Genomic DNA, 19,600 nt, shown 5'->3' with positions numbered 1-19,600 from the left:
ATGTATATCCATACCCCGGGAATTAACACAGATTCTATATTTTCTTTAAATCAAACCTTTGTTTTCCCGCCTACAGCTGCTGATATCTATGGCAGGAGAGAAATCAAATCATATAAACAAGACAGATAATAATTTTAATAATAATAACAGTTCGATAAGTACCCCCCTGAGGACTTTTGTGTATTTAAAAAAAATTACAATTCAAATATAGGAAGATGATTTTTAGTGAGTGATTTGCAGCTGTGCTAAAAAACAACAACATGGAAGCTATGTAAACCCATTTCCCCCCCAACCAGGTTAGTCAAAAACTAAACTAAACTAAACTAAACTAAACTAAACTAAACTGAACTAAAAGACGAATAACCTATTCCAAGTTTGGGAGTGATAAACTCTAGCAGTGCCCTAAAGGAGGAGTCTCACTCTGATCTGTGAAGTATGTGAGGATACCCGATGCCTGTCACCTGATACTTGAGTTGATTGGACGTTTCACAAGTTGAGTAATAAACACTCAAATATAACAACCACTTGTGCGCAACATGGGCGCTCTGGTCTCCTCCAATTCCTCCTTTGGAGCTCCAGACTGAGGGCGGAGTCAGACCAGTCCGGTGCACACGCCCCCACTGATGGCACGACCTCAGTCAGTCACTCAGAGGAGTTTTCATAGTTCAGGAGTGATAACCTGGAAAGATGGAACTTTAATGAGCCCCGCGGAGACGTCTGCTACATTCATCCATGGCGAGGTCAAAGGCGAGGGTGTACATTTGCGCGCTGCTGCTGCTCTGCGCGCTCGTCTTAATTGTGTGTCTTGCTGTATTTGTAAGGCGCAAGTGTCCAGTCGGGAGTTTCTCACGTGCTGCAGTGGCCGCAGACTCTCGGAAGTGTTCAGAGATTGGACGGTGAGTTACATTACTCGTGTCGACCTGGATCATTTGTTCTGCTCAGTGGGTTAAGAATTACGCACGCTTTACGCACAACAAACAGCCACACTTTGTACTTTTTCAAAGATCAACCTATCCTACACATTCAAAACGTGGGTGAATAAATAGAAATTCATATTTTTTGTTTTATATTGTTCTTTCTTTGTTCTCCAGAAGTATTAGAACATTAAAGCTGCATTTGTAAAATGCTCCACTTACTGTTTTTGAACACCTCAAAGTGGAGTCTCTAATTACCAAGGAAACGCAATGTGTATTACACAAGACCAGCCGGTGAAGAACTAACATACCTTACCTGGTGTGACAGGTATGTGCAGCAGAACTAAAATCCGGCGATAATGACAGTAATCAAGTGTGAAATCCTTTAGGGACATCCTCCAACGAGGGGGCTCAGCGGTAGATGGCGCCATTGCTGCGCTGCTGTGCACCTCCATCGTCAACCCTCAGAGTATGGGCCTGGGAGGGGGGTCGATATTCACTGTGATGGACAGCTCTGGTAACACACACACATGCATTCATCACTGCAATACAGCAGAGCCAGCTATTGTTCTGCCGAGGTGAGGAGTTAATATGTCCTCTTCTAGGTAAAGTGAAAATCATCAACGCCAGAGAGACCGTACCACAGAAGTTTAATCCTGACCTGCTCAAGTCATGTCCCAAGACCTTCCAGCTGCTGTCAGGTACGCTCCAATGCACTCTGACATTAAGACATCTATTAGGTTTATCTTTCTGATTCCTTGTTCAGGGAGGCTTTGCTTGTTTTTCTAGCTCAGGCTGTTGTGTGAGATATTAAGTCGCTGGGCCACTGGGCTCCTGCATGCTCACTGGAGGAGGCCACAATAAACATTTTTGCTCCTTATGTCACACTCATCAGCATGGTTCACATGAGGAGATTCCCTAGCTAACCCTAACCCTTAACCTAAACCTTATTCTAACCCTAATCCTAAAACCAAGACGTCACCCACAAACATTCCATTAAAGGTGGGACAGAAAGTAAGGACCGGCCAAAATGTCCTCACTCATAATGACAAAAGGAAAGAGGAATAAGCCAAAATATAAGATAAACTTACAACATACATGATGCATAAGAATAAACCAACCTTCTGAAACATAAACATGTAAACAAGTTGGACGAGAATCATATAGAAAATCTGGTCTCTCTTTCTTCTTCCCCTTCCCACCTTCCTCATGCATTTTTCTCCACTTACCCAACAGGTTGAGGCAGAAGCCCCACACTGATTCTAGTTCTGCCACAGGTTTCTTCCTGTTAACATGGATTTTTTCCCTGTCCACAATTGCAAAATGTTTGCTCATTGTGAGAACACTATTTCTTTGGTTTTGTACAGAGATGATCTTACAATGGGATGTGCCTTGAGATAATGTGTGTTGTGATTTGAAAAGAAATATGGAATTGAACTGGAGAAAAGAAAAAAAGCAATTTATCAATCAATCAAATTTTATTTGTATAGCCCTCCTTCACAAATCCCAATTTACTAAACCCCCAACAAGAATAAGTAAGGAAACACAATTAAAATATTACCAACATTGATTAGAAGAAACTGGTTTTAGCACAATGGAAAGGTGTGTCAATGTATATAGCATTTATATATAAGAAATTGTGTGATAGAGATAACAGGAGCAGAAATGACAATTGAAATGAGGGAGGTATTGCCAGTAATGGTGGAACATGTGAGTAGAAATAATGTATATCAAGCAATCTTGTTGTAGTCATAGTCCATGATCAGCCGCCACCACTATCATGATCCACCACCACTACCCAAGATCAGGATCCACAATCCACCATCAAGATTATTTATAAGAGGTTTTTCAAAACCTATTGGTTTTAAAAATATATAAATATTGCATTACATTAATGTACAAATACACATCTGTCATGGGTTGATGTGGAGGAGTTTGGTTTTGTCCAGTGGATCTTAACTTCAAGTTCAGGTCCCTCCAAAGGTAAATGTCGTGAGATAATTAACGCGGTCAAAAGAGAGAGAGAAAAAAACACACCAACTTCTTGTATCCTAATTTTCAATTTATGTTTTTTTATATTTAAATCTTAATATGAAATAATGTTGGATCACAATCTGTATAATGTTGCAGATGTTGTATAAACACAAGTACAAGTACCTGAAAGTGTGAAAAATGTAAATTTCTACCATTGACCTCCATCCATCTGTCCATACCAATTTATCTATTCTTATTCCTTCACATGAATGAATTAGACTTAGTAACAACTTGCCCTTCTGGAAATAATAAGGTTGTCTTAATCTCTATCCCTCCAGGTAGCCAGTGGATTGGGGTCCCAGGGGAAATTCGAGGATACGAACAGGCACACAGGCTTTATGGGAAGTTGCCATGGGCCACCCTCTTCCAGCCGACCATCCAACTGGCCAGGGAAGGGTTTCCCATCCCTCCAATCCAGGGTCGATACATCTCACACGTTGATACGAACGAGACCCAGGCACTACGGTACGAAACACAACCACAGAAACATCAATCATGAAACCTTTCACCGTCCCTGTAACTGAGTGATGTGTTCTTTCTCCGTGTTTGCCCTTCAGGAAGTTATTTTCAGATAAGGACGGGAACTTGCTGAAGACTGGCAACATAGTGAGGTTTGAGAAACTGGCCGACACCTTTGAGATGATTGCAAATCACGGGGCAGACATCTTCTACACTGGGAGAGTGGCAGAGGATTTAATCCGAGACATACAGGAGGCAGGTATTGTGATATATTCTCTTACCTCACTCTGTCCTCTCTCTGCCTGGCACAGTGATCTAATTAGAAATGAAGAAATCAGTTGAAGCACTGCAGTGATCCTTCACAGACTGCAATGTGAGCTGCCTGGATCCATTCAAAATCTCAATTACTTTCAGCCCAGATGCATTTTCACTCAGCAGAACCATTTGTTTTTGAAATTCTCGTTCAGGAGGAACGCTCACGGTGCAGGACTTGGCGTCGTACAGAGTTACAGTGACTGATGCGTGGGCTGTTCCTTTGGGAGAGTATCAGCTGTACATACCTCCACCCCCTGCAGGCGGCACCATCCTCAGCCTCATCCTCAACATCCTCAAAGGTCCCTGCTGTAAACAGACTGCAGAGCTATGTTTGTGCTTTGAACACATCCGGCCAAATGAATGTGTTTATGTACGAGTTGTTGACTGAAATAACGAGAAAGTGGTGGTTTGAATAAGGATGGATTTTTGGGAATTGATACCAGCAATTGGGGGGGGGGAAAATCTGATATCAATACATATATATATAAAAAAATCTCAGTTTAACCATATATATATATATATATGGAGCCCGTCTGGTGACATGGGTGGAAAAAAAAAATTCTGTGGCCACGAATTAATAACGAGTGGGAACGAGATCCTATTCCGTGGCCACAACTTGCTTAATGCGTGGGAACGAGATGATTATTAGGTGGCCACGAAATAATAAGACGTGGCCACGAGAAATGTTTGTCATTTCATCAGTGAGACTTTTGACTTTCTGGCATCAGTAGCTTCAGCCGCAAACATGGACAAGTTTGATATGATTTAGTTTTATTTTAATCTAGGGATGAATTATAATGATAGTGTAGCGACCCTGCTGTCCAGCTGGACTGGCTGTCTGTCTCTCGGCTAATCAAGGAAGTGCATGTTGAAAATGCTGAGTATGCGCGCCGTTGATAAGTGTGTGTGGCAGGGCCCGTGTGTGTGTATGTGGAACGGTGGGCGATAGGACCGTTGAGATAAGTCTCTGTGTGTGGGAGTTCACAAAGTTTGTTCATAGTAAAAAGAACGAAAATAAATGTCCTGAAGACATCACGCCCTGTCTCCTCATTACTTCCGCCGGCGTTACAATATCCTGAAATCACTTGCGGTCAGACATGGAGTCATTCTGAGCAAGAGACACTTAATTCGGCTGCTCAAAAAGCACGGGCTCAAACGTAAACAATATGCTGACCTCGGGGAAGTTATAGATTTCATCATGCGTCTTATTAATTCGTGGCCACCTAATAATCATCTCGTTCCCACGCATTAAGCAAGTCGTGGCGAAATGTATTTTTTCCACCCATGTCACCAGACGGGCTCCGTATATATATATATTATAAATAAAACAAACAAAAAGAAAAGACAAATACAACTAAAGATATAGAATTTGAATTAAGGAATTTATGTAAATATAAACATGGAGCACACCTTTCTTGCAATGTTTATTTTTTATATCGGTGCACATTGGCCAACATTAATGCTGATACTTTCATATTATTTTGATGGTTCGCTCCCTCCAGGTTATAGACTACATGGTAGTTCTTCTTTTATTGAAGAAGTGATTTGGCTTAACTTCTCTCCACATCACTGTCCTCTAACCCATCATTAAAAACTATAAGCTGAGTTTAAAACTTCTCCAACTGCATGTATCTTCAGAGGAAACCATTGCAATGATTAACACGTCCCCGAACAACACAGACTGTAACATAGTTCCTATATAGTGTTAATGCAAAAACAGAGTGCTGTCCGTAAAAGTAAATCATAAAAATATTGGGAAACAAAACACAAATGAGTTTCCTTATTTCATGGTGTCAAGAGCAGTCATAGGAGGTGGGATTGTCTCAAGTTGAACAAACCAAATGAACACAGTTTGTTTGATTTTACAGGATATGGCCTGAATTCAGCGTCTCTGACAGGTGAACTGAAGACTCTGGCTTATCACCGCTACGTTGAAGCCTTCAAGTTTGCCAATGGACTGAAGAAACACATCCATCCACAGCACACATCAGAACAGGTGAGAATCGCAAAATGCTCCAGTGAACATGGGAGCACATATTTACACTTGTCGCTGCTGTACACATCACCATTACACTGAAGTAGTTAAATGTAGCTAAACCTTATAGTCAGAGGTGGAAGAAGTATTTTTTATTTCAAGGTACAATGTGTAGAATTTTGTGATATATGTTGACATTGCATGTTGCAGCTGAACACCCCTCACCTCACCCTCTCCTTCCAAACATGAAAAAGAACCTGTGGTAGCTTCAGTTGTCATAAAAACTCAAAAGGTGTTTAGTTTGTCCAGTCTGGACTAATGTAAAAAACATGGCGGCCTCCGTAGAGAGGGTCCCCTCGATGTAAATATAAAGTATTTCAATATAAAGGGCCTTTTCTGGGGTAAAGAAAACTACAATTCATACAATTTAGATGAAACGAACTAGTGAAAACATCATGAGGATTATTCTACATTAAATATCTGCCAATAAATCCCTTTCACCTAAATCTTAAACACTGGACCTTAAAGTATTGCTCTAAAGTAAAAATCCTGCTGTAAAAATCCATCTATCCATCCAGCCTTGAAATTTGTGTCGTTATCGATACATGTGTTTTTAAGTTCACTGCGCTCTCCGTAGATGGCGAGGAAATTCACAGAGGACAGCTTTGCCGACCACATTCGCAGCTTGATCAGCAGCGACAAGACTCACGATCCCCAGTACTACAACATCACCCCGCACCTGGACAGTGTGGGCACCACACACGTGTCGGTGCTGGCTGAGGATGGATCTGCCGTGTCCGTCACCAGCACCATCAACCACATGTCAGTACCTGCAAAGACACCAAGCATCAAAAGTATTGGATTGTGAAGATTTAATATCAACTGTCATAGTTTGATGATTCAGTTTATGTAATCTACTTTTTTCGCAGCTTTGGCTCAAAGGTCTTCTCTCCGAGCACCGGAGTCATCCTCAACAACGAGCTGTCCGACTTCTGTGGCCGGGTTGACAATCTCTTTCCTGGTAACCACATCATTTTCATATTCATTGAGTAACTTTCTGTTCCTTGTTAACCAGGATGTCTGAGGGTGGAGCACGTTACAAAAAACTCTCATTCCTAGGAGTCTTTAATGAGTTATCCAATGAGCTGAATGTAATGCATTGATTAGATGTTCTGAGACAGTAAGTGCTGCAGGAGGGGGGGCTGTTTTACTGTATCTGAGACCTCAGAATGTGCAGTACATATTGTTCAGGGTGTTGTGGGTTGATGTTAAGCCACGATCGTTCTATCCTGGAGACCCTGGACGCCTTTAAACTATTTAAATGTAATGTGTTCATTTGAGTTTTTTGGGGTCTGGGGCACCAATGTTTATGAAACCACATTTAAGTTCACTAGAACCCGATTTTTATTTGGATCTCCACTTAATTACATATTATAAATATCAGTTTTCATCAAGATCCATGAATCATTTTCTGAGAAATCAATGAATATGTCAGAAAAAACTCAATGTTAAAGAAAAAAAAAGAATTACCCTGGATCTGCACCAAAATTCAATGGGTTCCCTCCAGACACATACCATTTCCTTCCACGAGCTTTGCACTAATCTGTTCATTAGTTTTTCCTTAAACCTGCTAACTACTAACACACAAACAAATGCAGATGAAAACATAACCTCCTTGGTGGAGGTAAAAATTATTTCCAAGTTCTCTATGTGATTACTGTTAAAGGGAGTTAATGGCAGCATTGCTCTCCTAAAGCCTGAATAAACCTATTTAATTAGGTCTGACTAACCCCACACATGAATAACATCACTATGTACATTTCACTCAGGAGAGCACATACCTCCATCCAGTCCGTCTAAGTCCACTCCACTTTAAGCTGCACCAAAGTTCACACACTTACAGATATCTGTTTCCTAAATATGCCAAATCTTCATGAAGATATCTGTATTATTTATTGAGAAATTCAAAAAAATTTAGAAAAACATCTCACGATGTTAAAGAAAGTGAAAGAAATAACCCTGGATCGGCCCCTTTAATCAAATCTGCTCCAAAGTTAAAGGGTTCTTTGTTGGCCCCTACAAAACCCTTCAATTGTTTTTTGCAATCCTGCTGACAATCAGAATGAGCAATGAAACATAATAACTGTTCATAGCTCGTACAACCTGTAAGATTTCCTTACCTTGTGTAATTTCTATCTCAATGGTATTATTTTGGGATTTAACTTGGTCAGAGGAGTAAAGAAGAAGATTGATTTGCCATCAAAGCAGAGGTCTCTGTGGGGTCTGTGCTCACAAACTGCTTGTTCCTAATATCATGAACCCTAAAATATTCATCATCTGTTAAACTGTTGAGGTTAAATTAACATGAATAATTAAAAAAACAAATCAAATGTGCACTGATTTAGCCTAATTTGAGACAGACTTTCATATGAAATGATTATTCTTTGCAGTGTTCTCTTTTTTTCGTCTGTCTGACATGTTTTATGAAAAGTATGAAGCTGAGAGTGACACATTCACGACTGTCAGGTGTCAGCTGGTGAACAAAGGGGAAATCACAAAGTGATGGGCTGAAGAAACGCCCCTCACCCTTTGATGGGTGTCTAGGGTTTCCAGCTTTCAGAGCCTTTATAATCATTTCCATCTTGTTCTCTTCACACTGATGAGTCTGAATTGTAGCCGTCTGTCCTGTCAGTCAAATCCTTTTTGTTTTGCGTTCGCAGGGGATCAGCCTCCCTCCTCCATGTCTCCCGCTGTGCTGAAGTCTCAGTCGAAGACGCTGGTGATTGGAGCGACCGGTGGGAGCATGATAACGACCGGGATCGCCTCGGTACACGTCCATAGGCAATCACACTGAGTGCCATTAAGATAAATTGCTGCAGGCAAATGCCCGTCACTGTTGTCATAGCAAAAGCTGTCCTCACCAGTAACTTCAGCACGTCCACAACCCATTGTTTAATCATCACTGTCCCATTTGGCAAATTACAATGTATTATTGTCTCTCCTCCAGACGCTGATGAACCACCTTTGGTTTGGAAAGAGCCTGAAGGAGGCAATCGCTGCCCCTCTTGTTTTTATCAACTCTGAAAACGCACTGAGGTTTGAAACCAACTTTGACAAGGTACAACATTCACTGCATTTATCTGATAGAGGGACATAATTACTTCAACTATTTTTCTATTGGAAAAGCCATTTTGCATGTTGCTGTCCTCCAGCTCATTATCTGTATATAAAGTATTATATTATATTATACAATGTGTATGTCGGTTATTATAAAATTCATACATATGTGTTTGTGTGTGGGAACTTGCACACTATTTCCTATTCAAACCATATTTTATTATTGAATTTATGCAATACAATATATTTGTTGTCTACTGGGCCACTGCAATTTTCTTTATAAACAATATTTGGGTGTGTAGTAAAATCTCATTCTGACTTTCTGCTGCTGTAACAAGTTAATTTATTCGATTTGATCTTATCTCTACAGAATGTAATCAAGGCTCTTAAAGCTCTGGGACACAATCAAGAGATATCGAGCATCTTCTACAACGTGGTCAATGCCGTGGAGCAGAATGACGGCTGTATCTGTGCAGTGTCTGATGCCAGGAAACTGGGCCAAGCAGCCGGATACTGAGACAGCGAGTGATTGACGTGGGTTGCGTGGGATGGCCTGAAGGTTGAGGTGACCTTCCTGCTGCCACAAACAGATTGTGTTTGTCCTGCTGGAAAATTATCCCATGAGGCGCCAAATAACAGGCGTCTTCAGCTGAACGCTAACAGTTACATGTAGCGGTTAAAACATGTAGCCTCTGACTGTTACTGTGACATGATGGAAACTACTGCCTCTGTGATTGAAGCCGACCTCCTGTAAGTCTTGTGTTCAGCTTATTTGTACCTGTTTTTATCTCTTGAGCCATTTTCGACATTGAGTGTTAATATCTGGGATACATGCTACTTTTCACTGTCTCAAGAAGTTGATAACTTGTTCATATCTCATATCATGTGGTATTCACTCTCAGTACTGGAGCACTGATTATACAGACATCATTTGATATAAAGTTTTATTGTTAAAACATCCTAAAAGTTGCTTTTTAGTATGAAAACATCCTGCAACACATGTGATAATTGTCCTTTGAACAGAAGCTTTTACAAAAAACTGAAATATTACTTAAATACATTATATAGGAGCACATGAATTTCATATTATGTATAATTCTTGAATGGAATTTACTGAGTACACTCAATTAATAAAAAGTACCTGAAATGGATTTAATGTTTTTCACAGTACAGGTGTTGGAAATCATATGTGCAGGAACAAAAAAAACTGAACATATGTGAAGAGTTAAATAGGTAAAAAGATTAAAATTTATTATAGTAAAGTAAAACCAATGAAAACTTTTTTTGGATGCACTGGCCAGTTCCACTGGTCAGTTCCCTTTAACCTGAGGCCATGTCTGCTGAAATCTGCTCTGTAGAGCCAATCCTTTGTGCTGTAATGTATTCCCAACAGTCTGCGTGACTTGTCTTGGCTGTTTTTCATAAATAATTTTTCATTTTGTGCCAGAGCATGCTGCAGCTGAGGCAAGATAATCGCATCAAATAGTGACTCACACAAACAGTAGAGCGGTAACGGGGAAAATTTGTGAAGATATATGATGCACAAATCCAGGTGAGCCACAGTTTCAATTCAGACAATAAATCAAGTTTTGTTTATCTTTCCTCAAAATCCAGGGCGACAAATCAAATCTGAAGGGAAAAGGTCAGATGATGAAGATCCCGGTGATTTTAGGGGTGGGCTCTGTTGCCCTGTCACATGGTATTTGGACCTCGGGGGGTGTGACAGTCACACTGTGCCCTGACCTTAAAGGAGCCACCTGTTGAAAATGCCACATTACCATGTCTGGCAGCAGGAACAAAAGGTTGCCAGAGGAGGATCATGGGTAGAGCCTCATGTGATAACCATCCTGCCTTTTCCAGGTAAACTGTGGCAGCTCAGGCATTTTCTCTGACAGCACAGAGCAGCACGTATGATCCGCTGGCTCCGAAACCAGTACAACGCTCCAACAACCGATCCCAAAAAGCACGGTTCGAGCTGATTTACTTTATTGCCCAATTTGCAGACTAATCTGCATAAATAAAAGTGTTGGTTGTGAGCAGCTGCAGGTCTACTCGTGACCCAGGAGTCAAAACCACTCAATACACTTCAAAATAAAACAAAGCACTGTTTTTGGACCAGTTTTATTGGCAGTCAGTGTTTGGCATGAGACGAATACACACAGGCTACAACAAGGAAGAGTTTGACGTTGACACACTAAAACATAAATTACAAATCAAGTGGACGGTGCTGGTCATTATTCAGATGAAGCGTTCCACATAAAAGATTTCCACTCTGCCACCGCCTCCTCCTTTTTTATTTACTGCTCGAGCTCATACAGCAGCAGGTCACCGCAGGGCACACTTTCATAGTCATTAGAGTCATTATTATAATTAGTAGGACTGAAATACAAAACACCAAATCAATAACACAAATAATTACAACAGTAATCAGACGTTTTACTTTTACAAACACGTAGAACACACACTTAAACATTTATCATATATCTGGTGAATGATCCTTGAGCCGTTTGGTCATCGTTTCATCTTAACGAGGTACGCCTTCACCTTCTGCTCTGTAAATATCGCTAATAAACAACAGAGAACACGCAGTAGGGGAAACTATAAAAATAATAGTGTCTTAAAGTGCATTGCAGTGTTTCGGTCAGTCTAACTTAATCGTCATGTGCTACTGTAGATGGACGATAACCGATAAATAACAGTCATGGCTGTGCCTCATAACACACACAGGGCCGGTGAAGTTCAATAAATGGAGATGCAGACATGTTTGTGGAGACGGATGACAGAAGGAAGGGCAGTTTGGGCACAGCACATACACAGTGGCCTGTATTACAGCTGGAAGTTGTGTCATAATTGCACTGAAACACTGTGGTGATGACTACAACACTTAAATAATTACAAAGAGTAACAGCATTTAGGCAAGTACAAAAAACAATCAGTGACAGCTACCCATTGTTGAGTCCTACCTGTTGTCTTCTAAGATTGCTTTGTTCACCAAAAGTGCACAAAAATAGCCTGTGGGAACACAACAGAGCCATGTTTTGTGTCCTCATTTACATCTACACAAGGGCTGCGCGGGCATTCACAAGTGGACATTTGGAAAGGGGGGGAAAAAGCCGCAAAAAGTCTTGACCTAGCAGTTTTGCCGGCGTCACGTGACAGGTCGTCGGCTGTATAGTCTGTTGAACTTGTGTCATAGCTTTTGTTGAGAGATTAACAGAGAACACACAATGTGGAGCTAGGCCCTGCCTGCCAGAGATAGTCTCAGTCCTGGTAGAGAACCCAGAGGGACCCACTGTTTCCAAACTAACTTCCACTTCAGCCACTGCAGGGATGCTGCTCCTCCATCCAACCGACTGATCTACACCTCCTTGGGACTGGCTCCTCAGCTGCCACCATCACAGAGATAGATAGAGAGAGATAGAGATAGAGGGTGAGAGAGAGTGAGACAGAGAGCAAGAGAGAGAGAGCGAGCATCGGTTCATTAACTCTTCCAGCCCCCCTCCAATGAAACCGCACCTTGTTCCCAAGAGCACCATCCACCAACACAGTAAGTTTGTCGTTGTGACTGTCACTATCTTGTGTGGGTTAACTCAGAGAGATGGTTTAGGAATAGCTTGAGAGCTGTGTCAGGACGAGAAGTTCACAATGTGGGCACTGGTCTCTCTCGTGCCTCAAAGGGGGACTGGGCTCATGGTGTGAGGGCGAGAGGGCGAAGGAAGTAACGTTGTGCTGTGGGACGACGTGTCATCCACAGTTGTCAGAGCCTCACAGAGAAAATACCCCATCACCTCTCACAGTAGTGGAGGGTGAATTCTTTGGAGAGCTGCTTCTCCCCCAAACCCCATGGCTCCACCACGAATTTGTTCCCCATTTCATCGTCGTCCTCCGCCTCGTCCTCGTCCTCCTCTTCCTCCTCGTAGTGGCTGGGCTCCTCAATGGAGGTTTCCAGGTGGTAGCAGTAGGGTTGACCCTCTGTGTACTCGTAGATGGTCGGTAAGCTGCTCTTCAGGCTACAGCGGCGGCGCAGCGCCACCAGAAGTGGCTGAGGCATGGTGAAAATATCAACGTTGTTGCCTAGGTCGATCCAGGCCAGGCTGGAGAACTTCTTGGGGTCTTTGAGCATCTCGCTGAGGTCTTTGAGGATATCCAGGGTGAGCCGGTTGCCATTGAGAGCCAGGGTGCTGAGTTTCAGCAGTGAGGCAAGAAGAGGCAGGAGAAGCCTCAGGTTCTCGTCCTGGAGCTCAGTGAAGCTGATGTCCACAGCCACCACACTGTCTCTGTTTTTTTGGAGGTAGAAGGCGACTTGGCGGACATCACGAGTGGAGAGAGGGATGCCGGACAAGTCAACAGAATCACTGGACAGCTTTTTCTGTAGGGTGGTCTTGAGACTGTTGGGGAACACAAATAGACAGAGAGGATTACTTAGATGACGATTAGAAACAAACAAGTTTTTAGATGAGGGGCTGAAACAGATCTTAGAATGATACTCCTATCTGTGACTCTGGAACAAGGCCCTGGTTTTATGTTGTGCTTCCTGTGTTGTATAAAGTACGGGTGACTGTGCTGGCTTGGAGCGGAAGGCTGACACAGAGACTGCAGCATGGGGATTTACTAATGTAAACAGAGGAGCCAAAACATCCGAGTGAGCCAGCAGCTTCAGCTTAAAGCTCTGATGGCCAGGAGCTCCTTACAGCATAGAGCCAGGACAGTTTACTACTTAAAAGATGTGTTTTAGAAAAACAATCAAACTTTAATAAAGGCTGGCTTCTATATTTCTAGGTCAGGAAGGAAAATAAGATGCATTTTTGGAAATGCTATTTGAAAAATACTAGTAAATGAGGCTAAGTGATTATCTCGACCACAGTAATGTAAAATGCTAATTTCCTTTCTAGATAGCAGATGTCTCCACAGTGTGATGACAGATTTCAGAGAAATTTGGTGAAAAGCAGATCATGAAATGTAGATTTTTAAATAGGGCATTTAAAAAAGGAAGCACTTTCACTTTTTTCTCATGATCCACTTCACTTACTGAAATAATCTGTCACATGTATGATCATTGGTAACACATCCGTAAAGCATGAATAATTATTTTGGCACCACTTCCACCACAACTACACTATCCACTGAATGTGTTTTAACGGGCCATGGTTCTATAGTTGTGGCCCTGCATCACTGTGAAGTTGCTGTTGCCTCACAGCAGGAAGGTTCCTGGTTTGAAACCCGGTTCAGGGTCCTTCATTCTGGATTTGCGTTAGTTTTCAGTAAGTACCCCTACTTCCTCCCACAGTCCAAAGACATGCAGACTGGGGTTTAATACCGACCGTAGCTGTGACTGTAGGTTGTTTGTTTCTGTGTGTTGACCCTGTGATACTCTACCTGCCCAGGGTTTACCCCGCCTCTTGCACAATGTCAGCTGGAAATGGCTCCAGCCCCGCTGTGACCCATAAGACGATAAGTAGTTTATATCAGTGGTTCTCAAATGGGGGTCCGCTGACCGTAAATAGTTTCCAAATTCCATTAAAATGATCACAATATATTCTTTGTCAGGGTTCCAACAAATTAAATTGAAGTCTTTTTAAGACCATAATGAATGAAATGATGTACGACAGAGATGAAGGAATATCTCAGAATTATTTACACCCCATAACTGAAGATAAGCTGAAGTCGCCCAGTTAAGAATAACCCCTGAAACATCACGTTGTCTCACAGACTACAGACAGAGACAGTAGGTGTCCACAGTCAGTTCCATGGTGGTTTTGTTTGCCTGCTAATCTGCAAGAACTACAACAAACAGAGACATCACAAACCAAGCATAATATAGGTAGTGTAAAATGAATGTGAACACCTAAACATATTTGAAACCTAGTACATAATCTTTTATCATTTAAAGGTCCAGTGTGTAAGATTTAGGTGAAAGGGATATTGGCAGATATTTAATGTAGAATAATTCGCATGATGTTTTCACTAGTTCATTTCATCTAAATTGTTTTCTTTAGCCCAGAAAAGGCCCTTTATATTTAAATACTTTATATTTACATCGAGGGGACCCTCTCTATGGAGGCCGCCATGTTTTTCACATTAGTCCAGACTGGACAAACTAAACACCTTTTGAGTTTTTATGACAACTGAAGCTACCACAGGTTCTTTTACACGTTTGGAAGGGGAGGGTGAGGTGAGGGGTGTTCAGCTGCAAAATTCAACATGCAATTTCACCACTTTCTAGATGTATTCATCGATATTCAAATACACATTAAAAGATAAGAATCATACAAAATGTGCTTAATCCTGACCATAAATCAACGAAGGCTGTACCATGACCTGCTCCTTGCAATTAATACACAACAAGTGTGACTTCATGAGATTAGTTAATGAATCATCAGTTGAGGATGCTTACATCACAGTTCTTTCATATATTAATTTATGCCACCCAATTAGCTGGATCCAATTACAGACAATAGTGCACTTCATACAAGGATCTGCCTAATCATATAAATTGCTGCATGAAGTAACTGTGAATGAACGCTCATTAACTGACGATCCATCATCACATACTGATATTTATCATTTGTTAAAGTCAGCAAAAGGAATTCTACATTAAATCATCATGTGCCAAGCATTAGTATTAGTTATTAAATTGTGTTGATTGTCTAATGCAGATCGTAAAAATATAAGCATTTTCTGTTATTAATAAGATAAGATAAAACTACACACAGCGGGGAAATTTGTCTTCTCTGCACCTCATAATATTTGCACTACTTTTTCTTAGGTGTATATTTACTATATTTTACTTGAATAATTGTTATTTTATATATTCTATTTCATTTTTTATATTCTATTTTTATTTAATTTTTTTCCTCGTGTAATTTCTGAGCATGGCTAGAGGGGAGCCTGGGACTCAAGCATTACAATGACAGCAACTGCTAAATGTAATTGTTGTGCATATAACAATAAACCCTTGAATCCTTGAAATGCAGTTATTACAGCAGCAGGCAGGTCAGAATGAGGTAGACAAGAGAATAGAAATTAAAAAAAAAAAAATTCTAAAAATAAATGATGAGTATGTGCATTATATACACCTGTCACTGTAGTGGTTTGTATAGAAATGTTATAAAGTAAAGAAAATCACAGTTCCCCCGAGCTGAGGTCTAGCTGCATCTGAATGAGCTGTTTTGTGTTTTCAATACGAGCAGGATTTGAGGCTAAATTTGAACATAGCTGATGCTCCTGTGACACTTTCTTGAACTTTACACTTCATGTGAAAATATATTCATTATATACACTTCTTTGCAATTTTGCTTACAGTCAGTCCCATTTAGCGGTGACTGGGTTGCTCTGTGAGGATGCTCCATGATTAACATGAACTGTTTTACGGAAGTGGCCTGTACAGCTGATCTAGCGTCAGGATGAATCATAACATCCTCTGGCGCCCAGTGACTTACTGTGACATTTACTGCAGCACCTGTCACTTGCGATGCTTTAAAGTGTATTTTGGTCACATTGAAGATGTGAGCAGCATGCGAGACTGCATTTTAAGAGCAAGTCGTGGGCTGATGAACAGAAATGTACTTTTGCAAAAACATACAAAAATAGGTATAAAAGGCAAGTTGCATTTAGAATCTATCGGATGGAGACATTTGTCTGTAACTTTCTCACAGTCTAGTAAGCCACAGTCCTCTACCTCTCCATCGTCTGCTTTGCCCTGGCAACCTTTTCTATGACAGAATCCTCATCCTCACCAAAGGCACAGAAGCCCTATAATAGCCTGGCAAAGGCTTCCCTGCAGGTGTGAATAGGTTTTGATCACACAACTCCCTCCTTTTCAGACAGCCTCATCCTTTTGAATGCAGCAGGCATGAAAAATTGATGTCGAGGTGTCCTCTCAGGAAGCCTCTTCCATCCTTCCACAAGATCAATTTAATACCAGAACACAGGAGCGTCACGGACAACGAGAGCATTGTTTTTGTTTTGTTGTCTCTCGGCCCATAAGAACGCTGACAAGTTTAAACCGTAAAATTAGTTTATAGGTAAGAGATTAAAACAGATTTAAAAAAAGAAATGGTGCAGCGGTGCAGTGTTCTCCACAATGAGTCAAATCACATTGGATACATATCACTTAATAGATGTTGGAGGCAGCTGAGAGAGAGAAAATAATCCCCCCCTGCACAGACATTGACCTGTTAGCCTGTAATAACACAAATGGCATCCACATTGATGTAAGAGTGCTTACCAAACTATCCTCACAATTACATTATCTAATAAATATCCATTACATAATTAAGTAATCAATTTCAATTCAAAGTATTCCCACTTCAATTTTGAGGAAGCAGAGCGCGTCTCCTGTCTGCAGCTCATCAGTCTCTGTGTGTCAGTGACTTTATATAATGAGGCAGCATTTAAATTCAGTCAGCATAAATCAGATGACTCTCGTCCTTTATAAATATTTATACTCGCCTTTGTCGGATGAGATCAGGTGAAAAGCTATTTAAACAAAAAACAATGAAATGAAATCCATATGTTAACAAGTGGGTGGACAGTAGAACGGCAGAAGTCATGAAAATCCCTTAATTTTCCTCTTTAGCTCCCCCTGAAGCTGTTGTTACCCTGCTCATATTTTTTTGTTTTCTTGTTGCAGTCATTTATATTCAAGTTTTGCTTCATTATTCATTTCAGTCAACTGATGGCTGAAGGCAGGCTGCACAAGAGAGCTGTGAGATGAGCGGTCTAATCACATCTGCTCCCTGCCATCTCACTTTCATTTCCAATTCATTTTCTGCTGTATCACATACGTATAGAGGAGAGTGCCAGAGTGAAAACTGTGGGCAGGAATCATGCGCTCACTCCCACCACTGCATTGTCCTTGATAGTAGGGAATCCAACCTCACCATTGAACGCTCATGTCAATAAAGACGGTTCCTTTGTATTTTCCTGGAATAGCTGAAAAAAATCTTTAAAAAATGATTGATGTTCCTGAGGAAGCTTTAATGTGCATGGTATTCTACAATGCACAATATAATGTATATTAGTGAAAGGTGAAAGAGGAGTAATGCAGAAACTAAAACAGATACGTTGCACTGAAATGGAAAATCAACCAAATGGTTATTTTGTGTTTCTAAACATTCAGAGGACAAAGGAATAAAGGACAATTAGGAGGTCAAGTGAGGCTGATGGAACAGGAGGACAGTGGTGGGAAAATTGAAGAGAAAAAAGATCCCAGAAGCATCCGCAATTTTCAATACGCACATGAAATTACCCTCTAGGATGGAGCTGCTTGGCAGCAGTTATGGGGTCACTGCCTCCATCAACCCCATTGCTGAGCTCTTTCATTATATAAAACAAAAAAAAACATTTCTAGCAAAAAACAAATAAACTATTTAGACAGATTAACGGGATTAGGGAGATTAGGACATTAATTCAGTGTGGTATTTCAGTCAGAAATGTGTGTTCAGTGTTTAGAGGGGCGGGTGTGCAGTGCTAATGCTCGATAATGACGGGATGAACAAGCCGGTGGCATTAAAATAGACTGAGCTGTTTTCCCTCACGGAGAACACAGAAACCTCACAGTGGTGACACGGCTGCATTTTTGCCCACAAGAGAGCAGTTTGCCTGCAGCTGAACAAAGATGGAAGTTTAAGGGAGCTAATATGATCTTCATGACATGTGTTCTCATGTGGACAATTAAATCCTTGTTGGATAAAGGAGATGTTAAATATTATGGAAAATGCAATGTGTTAGATGTGTGTTAGTGAGTCAGAGTGTTAGAGAGAAGATTGATACCACCCTTATCTATGCTGAAGCTACTTATTTAACATTAGTTGGAAGGCTAATGTTGGCAACATTTAAAAAACATGGTAAAGTTCTCTAATTGCTATAGGAGAGTACTTTTGCTTGCTTTTTATTTCATGATAAATAAGTTTCCCTTTATAGCTGTTTTCAGACATGAATTCCAGTTTGCCTTTCACATATGAACAACGCAGCAGGATTTAACAACAGAGAAATCTCCGGAGAGTTCACAGGATCTCCTGCAGTTTTCTAAAATGGGCTCATTCTGACATCCTTAAGAGTTTTTACGAGGAGACTGGCCAGAGAAACCGGAGACATTCCAGAGCCTCAAACACTAAAATTTCTGTTCTCACATACACCCAGGGGGGGTAATGATTTTGCAAAAAACTGTAGAGCTAACAGCAAAGAAGGAACGACATAAATGTGCAGCTTACTGAATCAGGAATTGTGCATGGATGTTTCCCCTCTATTTAACATGTGGCCCCTTTCTGGCCAATGATTTAGAAAAATCCTTGATCTGCCACTGAGCATTTTTTTAGAATAAGTGTGGTATATTTTCATCAATCTCACGAACAGAATTTAAACAAGCAACCTCTGTCCTTCCCCACCCGACAAGACTTCATACAATAACATTTAATACACTACAACCTGAGCCCAGCTGCTGTCTTTAATAACACTAAGTAGGAAACTAACTGTCCACCCAGGATATAATCACATAGGTGCTTTTATGAAATTGTTAAACCAGACAAAGTGTCTCTCAATATTGATTTTTTGAGGTGAATTCACAGTCAGAGGCTGACTGGCCCTGTCTCGTCTTTTCCAGCTTTGACAGGTTTTTGTTCACAAACCTGACGGCAGGCGAAGCTGTCAGAGCTCATAGCAACAGCCGTATTAATATTCTGTTTTGGGGTGGAAATCTTTTTTCTTTTAATGATTCATGTTGCTCCTGCTGTCTCAGCTGGTGTCAGACTGTCTCTCTCTCTTTGCAGGTTTATGAAGCCAACAA

The 19,600-nt window shown here is 41.0% G+C and overlaps 3 protein-coding genes across 4 annotated transcripts in view; 2 read left to right on the top strand and 1 right to left on the bottom strand.

The window, feature by feature from the left end:
* The first annotated feature begins 615 nt into the window (after positions 1–615).
* On the top strand, positions 616–9,965 carry ggt5a (gamma-glutamyltransferase 5a). Its single transcript, XM_020093565.2, has 12 exons — positions 616–896; positions 1,304–1,431; positions 1,520–1,615; positions 3,227–3,413; positions 3,506–3,666; positions 3,875–4,021; positions 5,591–5,718; positions 6,335–6,519; positions 6,627–6,718; positions 8,418–8,524; positions 8,705–8,815; positions 9,185–9,965. The coding sequence occupies exons 1-12, from the start codon at positions 733–735 to the stop codon at positions 9,329–9,331; spliced, it is 1,653 nt and encodes a 550-aa protein (XP_019949124.2). The 5' UTR covers positions 616–732; the 3' UTR covers positions 9,332–9,965.
* Positions 9,966–10,919: 954 nt separating this feature from the next.
* lrrc75ba (leucine rich repeat containing 75Ba) overlaps positions 10,920–19,600 on the bottom strand; it is a 13,812-nt gene continuing 5,131 nt past the window's right edge. The window contains exon 4 of one of the 2 annotated variants that reach the window (XM_020093641.2): positions 10,920–13,202. In XM_020093641.2, coding sequence (XP_019949200.1) covers positions 12,599–13,202 — 604 coding nt within the window. In that variant the 3' untranslated portion in view covers positions 10,920–12,598. The remainder of the gene's footprint in view (positions 13,203–19,600) is intronic. The other variant, XM_069524159.1, reaches the window with a different exon arrangement.
* ggt1a (gamma-glutamyltransferase 1a) overlaps positions 12,223–19,600 on the top strand; it is a 26,846-nt gene continuing 19,468 nt past the window's right edge. Inside the window, exon 1 of the mRNA XM_069524157.1 lies at positions 12,223–12,361. The gene's annotated coding sequence lies outside the window, so the exon portion shown is untranslated. The remainder of the gene's footprint in view (positions 12,362–19,600) is intronic.

This window comes from Paralichthys olivaceus, chromosome 4 (genome assembly GCF_024713975.1).
Source record: "Paralichthys olivaceus isolate ysfri-2021 chromosome 4, ASM2471397v2, whole genome shotgun sequence".
NCBI classification, from domain to species: domain Eukaryota; kingdom Metazoa; phylum Chordata; class Actinopteri; order Pleuronectiformes; family Paralichthyidae; genus Paralichthys; species Paralichthys olivaceus.
The sequence above is the reverse complement of the archived record's forward strand: the minus strand, read 5'-3'. Positions and strand labels throughout refer to the sequence as shown.